Source organism: Morone saxatilis, unplaced genomic scaffold (genome assembly GCF_004916995.1).
Source record: "Morone saxatilis isolate NCDOM2014 unplaced genomic scaffold, NCSU_SB_2.0 Contig4, whole genome shotgun sequence".
In the NCBI taxonomy this organism is placed as follows: Eukaryota; Metazoa; Chordata; class Actinopteri; family Moronidae; genus Morone; species Morone saxatilis.
In genome coordinates this window covers 9,500,180-9,506,007 of record NW_023339984.1, presented here as the reverse complement: position 1 = coordinate 9,506,007, position 5,828 = coordinate 9,500,180, and the positions used below count along the sequence as shown (strand labels likewise).

General features: G+C 42.8%; 1 protein-coding gene across 1 annotated transcript in view; it reads left to right on the top strand.

Moving 5' to 3' along the window:
• The first annotated feature begins 1,077 nt into the window (after window positions 1–1,077).
• The window catches only part of LOC118338240 (E3 ubiquitin-protein ligase ZFP91-like), a 5,987-nt gene continuing 1,236 nt past the window's right edge, over window positions 1,078–5,828 (top strand). Inside the window, exons 1-11 of the mRNA XM_035675512.1 lie at window positions 1,078–1,740; window positions 2,089–2,120; window positions 2,212–2,337; window positions 2,472–2,508; window positions 2,602–2,688; window positions 2,817–2,972; window positions 3,313–3,363; window positions 3,452–3,530; window positions 3,795–3,909; window positions 4,101–4,200; window positions 5,006–5,827. Of these exons, the coding sequence (XP_035531405.1) occupies window positions 1,400–1,740; window positions 2,089–2,120; window positions 2,212–2,337; window positions 2,472–2,508; window positions 2,602–2,688; window positions 2,817–2,972; window positions 3,313–3,363; window positions 3,452–3,530; window positions 3,795–3,909; window positions 4,101–4,200; window positions 5,006–5,827 (1,946 nt within the window). The 5' untranslated portion in view covers window positions 1,078–1,399. The remainder of the gene's footprint in view (window positions 1,741–2,088; window positions 2,121–2,211; window positions 2,338–2,471; window positions 2,509–2,601; window positions 2,689–2,816; window positions 2,973–3,312; window positions 3,364–3,451; window positions 3,531–3,794; window positions 3,910–4,100; window positions 4,201–5,005; window position 5,828) is intronic.

Genomic DNA, 5,828 nt, shown 5'->3' with positions numbered 1-5,828 from the left:
CTATGGGAGGTGAATTCCATAGCAACAGATTGTATTTGTCCTTGAACCACTTAGCTTTTTATAAACAACTAAATCCATCATACATGGCAGGAAGCCCAGTGACTGTCAGTCATTCTTCTTTGGCATGTATTTCTGTCTTTACTGAAAACTAAAGTGTCACAATAAGTGTTGACAATAAGGACCTTGGCATTTATATTGCCTTTAATGCAGGAGAACAAGTTATTAGGGCGGCAGTAGCTCAGTGTGTAGGGACTTGGCTACACACTAAGGGTAGCCGGTTCAGGTGTGGACTGGTAGCTGGAGAGGTGCCAGTTTCACTTCATGTGCACTGCCAAGGTGTCCTTGAGAAAGGCAACCTAACCCCAAAAACTGCTCATGGGATGCTGCTAACGTCCACCATCTCTCTCCATGTTTGCATGTCCACGAACCCTGCATGAGTGTGCATTTCAGCCTGTGTGTGTATCAAATAAAAAAAGAGGGGAATAGGGGATTAATAAAGTAAATTTTAAATCTTAAAATATAAGAAAATGGATAGACTTTATGAGAAGTATTCAAAACCCAGAAAAACAAGACTGATCACTTGGCAACAGTGACATGACATCTAGACTGTCTGACATAATGAAATACTGGTAGGCCTAGGCAAAGAACTTTCTACATTTTACCAACCACTCTGTACTGTGCCACACCTAATCTGTGCCACATTCATTTGTACTATTTAATTAGTTTAGATTTGTTATATGTGCAATGTGATTAAACAGGTGACAACAATAAAAACATAAGTAATGGCAGCAATTAGTTTTGATATAATTAATGTGTGCCATATAATGAAAAGGGGTTAACAAGACTAAAATTACTTCTAAAAAGTAATATTAAGTAATGAGTATTATTTAATTATTTATAGGACCAAAATAAGATGGAGATGGATTCATATTATGTTTAAGCACAATAGTATAAACTTAAAGGCATAAATCCAAGTGTTTACAAACGTTACATTACATGACTACATTTCCGATAACCACCCGTTTTAATTAGTATGGAAGCCCAGGAGGTCCAAACGTAACAGCTTCGCTTATCCGCGGTACTGCTCTTGCTCTTAAAGGAGACGCATCCCTAACAGGCCTCGTCTCTGCCAAAGAAATATGAGGTTTGCTATAGCTTTAAGAAGTAATTAATGCTGAATGTTTGTAAAATTGTATTAACCACACAACGTAACTTTTTTTTATTAATAAGCTAGTTAATGAAATGTTTGCGTGGTGACGGTACATTTACTCTTGGACCGAGCTAACAAAACTTGGTCCCACCAGGGCCTTCTACGTTACGTTGGTTTTAAATTCGCTATGTTCATAACTAACTAAAAAACACGGGTCTATAAGGGTCATAACAGTTAAATAAGGGCGATATGGACGCGGAGGAAGACGAGGTTTCCGGTATTCGTCCGGGGATTGAGACAACCGGAGACTCAACGGAGGCCGCAAAAGCATCCCCGGACTCGACTGAAGCGTCTAGCCGGAGAAGGGGAAGTAGAAGGGGCTCGAAACCCGCAGTGACCTCCGCGGACTCCGGTAACTGTCAGTCTGGCACTGAAGGTCCTGTGCGTGTTTTGCGAGCTAGGGGAGCTGGAGCTGGAGCTGGCACGACTAGCGAGTCAATGGATGCTACTTGCAAGAAAAAACCTACAAGTCTGCACCGTGGACGTGGGAGACCCGCAGGATCACGCACCAAAAACACGCCCGTCATGCAGTAAGTGCGTGCACAAAGGCATGTCAGATATACTACTACTGCAACGAGACAGCTACATCACTTGTAGAAGTAGAAGCACTTATGAGATTGCACTGCAAGGAGGCTTGGGACTGTAATTTTAGGAAGTGTGTTATATCACTGGGGTTTCTTAAAGCTATAGGTTTACCAGTTGTGGAAACCAAAACAGATTTTGTTGAATGTGTGCTCCTGTCTCTGATCATTATGCTGTCCTTGTTCATTGTCACAGGGCAGTAGAGTTAAAGTATACTGTGTACGCTCCTAGCTATACTACAGATTTATTTTGATTTGCACCTGGCTGTTATTTACTGTATACTCTCTCACACACAGACCTACAATAAAGAAGTCCACAGCCAAAAAAGGTAAAAAAAAAAGACACTTTAATCTCTTTTTTTCTATAAGCAGTAATTTATTACAGCTGTCACTAATACACTGGCCCTCTGACTTCCTCAGCATCCAAACATGGACCAAAGCTGTCCAAATCTAGAAAGGGCAAAGGGAGAACTCCAACCCGAGCCTCTCGCACCACACCAGCAACAACGTGCAAGCCTGAAGCAGAGATGGAGGCTTCATTATGTGGTGAGACAAAGCCCCACTTGCTGATTTTTTTTTTACTACATGTTGAATAATTGTACAGATTTCGTGACAGTAAGACTAAAAAAATCTGAATCAACAGTTCTTCAAACTTCATATTCCTTATTTCTGTTTTTCAGAAGAGGGAACAGGTGCTTTGAAAGGAAGCAATAACAAGTGAGTGTCATGCAACTTCTTAAATGAGCAGCAGAGAAAGTGTTGGAAATGTGAATTTCATTGTGGCCAGTATGATGTTGATGTCCATATTAGCGTTGCAGATTCAGACGCGGCTTACGACGAGGACCCTCCATTCAGAGATGACCCAAATGACCTCATCTATAAACCCGAGACAAAGACGTATGCTGAGCTCAGAGACTATTTTTTTTTTTTATCATGAATGTTTCTTTATATGCAGACTTTCATTATGACGAATGTCAAAGTGTTAGTTTTAATAGTAAATTATGTGTTATCTCTTAACCTCTTAGGGAAAAATGCAGGCGCCGTAGAACATTGCAACAAAAGGAGGTGAAAAAAGAGGAGTCAGAGAAGGAGGAAGAAGGAAATTCTGTTAAAGAAGAATCAGCCAAGGTTGGGGTGTGTCGAGAAGATGGAGCAGGTGATAACACAGAGCTACAAAGAAAGTAAGCAAAGTATTGGTAAATAGGAAACTAAAAGGTCTGGTGGCCCACACTGACAATGGGTGCAGTTTAATTTCTCACTGATACCTGACGCATACCATTGTTTTAATGTAGGGCTGTTTTCATTTTTGATGGCCTGCTTACTGACAACAGGTGTATTTGATTTCTTACTGATAACTATAGTCACGCACACATGAATCAAAGCAAACTAAAGTAATGAAAATGTAATTATGCAGACCAGAGAGAAGAAGATCCCCGACTGTAATTGACAGTTGGATGTTTGGGAAGAACGATTAAATGTTTCCGATTTCCAATTCAAAGTCTGTTTTGCGATCTGTTTTAGGAGAGGTAGACAACAAAAGGATGACAAAGCCCCTCGTCTGCCAAAACGAAGGTAACAGTCCTAATTGTTTCATTCGCTGTAGATGACTAGAACTGTTTGAATTCTTAGATAAAGTTCCCTTTTTTTAATGTTTTCACAGGAAAAAGCCCCCAGTGCAGTACGTCCGCTGTGAAATCGAGGGCTGTGGTACCGTCTTGGCCCACCCACGCTACTTACAGGTTTGCCATCCTGTCAACTGTAACCGTGACAACACAAAATATCTTTAAAGGCACTGTACAGTAGCTCAACCATAGAAACCAAATAGATGTACTGAATTTTTATTTTACATACTGTTTTAGATTTGTGGTGCAAAGCATGTGTTTACTGTAATATTTAGAAACAAGTGATGTTTAAATGATTAAAGTAGGTTCACCTGTAAAGGATTATGTGTGGCATTGTGCCTTTTTAACTAGCTTACTCTTTTTCTCTGATCTTTGTTTCAGCACCATATAAAATACCAGCACTTGCTCAAAAAGAAGTACGTGTGTGATCACCCATCGTGTGGGCGCTTGTTTCGTCTTCAGAAGCAGCTGTTGCGTCATGCTAAACACCATACAGGTGATGTTATGGAACAGATGTTTATAGGGATTAGACTGGCACCATACCTTATGTTAATATGCATTTGATTATGAAAATAATTACAAAATTTCTGAGCTGCTTGAGAACTTGTAGTACATAACAATAACGAGATGGTAAATCAAAACGTCTTGTGTCTATCGTTCATGGTTTTTCACACATCTGTCTTTCAGATCAAAGGGACTACATCTGTGAGTATTGTGCTCGAGCCTTTAAGAGCTCCCACAACCTGGCTGTGCATAGGATGATTCACACAGGAGAGAAGCCAATACAGTGAGCTTGCACAACCTCTTTTCCCACGTCATGCCACAATAAGCTTGAACAATGCATGTGACTTTGACTTGTGTCCATTGTTACAAGGAACAAACCAGAAGAAATTATTTTAGTTTGGCCTTAGTGGCATGGGTATGGGTAAACATAATAGCCACCTCAAACATCAGAGTGGAAACTAAGGCAGATCATGCAGACCCCTGAAAAGATATTTTATGGTGGTGCCAGTTTCACACACACACACACACACATACAGAGCAGACAACAGGTAGAGGTCACGTTGAGGATATTGCACCAGGTGGTGAAACTGGTTTGGATCGGAATCAATCAATCAATTTGGTGATCATTTCCATTTAACCCCTTAACTTATAAACATATGTAAGAAGTTGTCTAAGTCAGTGATCAGGACCCCGACTATGGGTCGCTAAAGCTTCAAGGAAGGCCTTCTTGATTTTAAGGCATGCTAGAAAACTTAAAAAAATATACACAGTTGGCCCATATCTCAACATGAAGAAATGTCAAGTAATTTGTCTAGTAGAACAATGACCACATGTCAGGGACAAGAAGGCACTAAATTTGTCAAAACAGAAGCCTAGTAAGTCTCTATGATTGTTAGAAATTATAGAAAAATACATAATATAGACAGAATTGTATAAAAAGTTCCCTAAACAGGAAGTAATCTGAATATGTCTTCCACCTCTGCTTCAGAGTAAATAGCAGTGAAATTGGAGGTAAAGTGTAGTAGCTGAGAATAGAGGTTCAAATCAGTTCAGACTATAACCTGTACTTTGTCTCCACCCTGTGGCAGGTGCGAGATCTGCGGCTTCACCTGTCGTCAGAAGGCCTCCTTAAACTGGCACATGAAGAAGCATGATGCAGAAGCCTCCTACCAGTTCTCTTGCTCCATTTGCAACAAAAAGTTTGAGAAAAAGGACTCAGTCGTTGCCCACAAGGCCAAGAGCCACCCCGAGGTGCTCATAGCTGAAGCACTTGCAGCTAATGGGGGCTCAGTAATAAGCACTCCCATCCCGGTCCCAGAGACTGTCCCAGAGAATGTCCCAGAGACTGTCCCAGTGCCGCCCCAGCCTGACCAACCCTCTGTAAGCCAGGGGAGCCAGGAAGCGGCGAGTGGTACGCTCACTCCACTGCAGCAGGTGGTGCTGCCGCTCGCTTCACAGACGCAGAGCGATGTATCTCAGGGCCAGTTCCTCCAACTCCCCACGCATCATGTGGTGCAGGTGACCCATCAGCAGCAAGTCCCCACCTTGCTGCACCTCACCACCGCTGCTCCTGCTCACCTTTCCAACACCAGCCACCCTCAGCTCATCCAGTTCTCCACACTTCCTGCCTGCACTGTCCCATCCATGTCCGTCGCAGACCCCCAGACCACCCTCCTCACCCTGAGCTCTGTCACCACTCTGGCCTCCCCAGCCTCCCTGGCTTCCCAGCAGGCCGTGCAGTGGTCCAGGGATGCTCACGAGGATGCACAGCTGCCTGGGGAAGGGGAGCTGTGGGAGAGGGTGGTGGTGGGTGGCGGCCATCAGGATGTAGGGGGAATGATGTGGGAGGGCATTGGGGACAGGAGGAAAGAAGATGAGGGGATTGTTTGGGAGAGGGAAGGAGAGAGACAG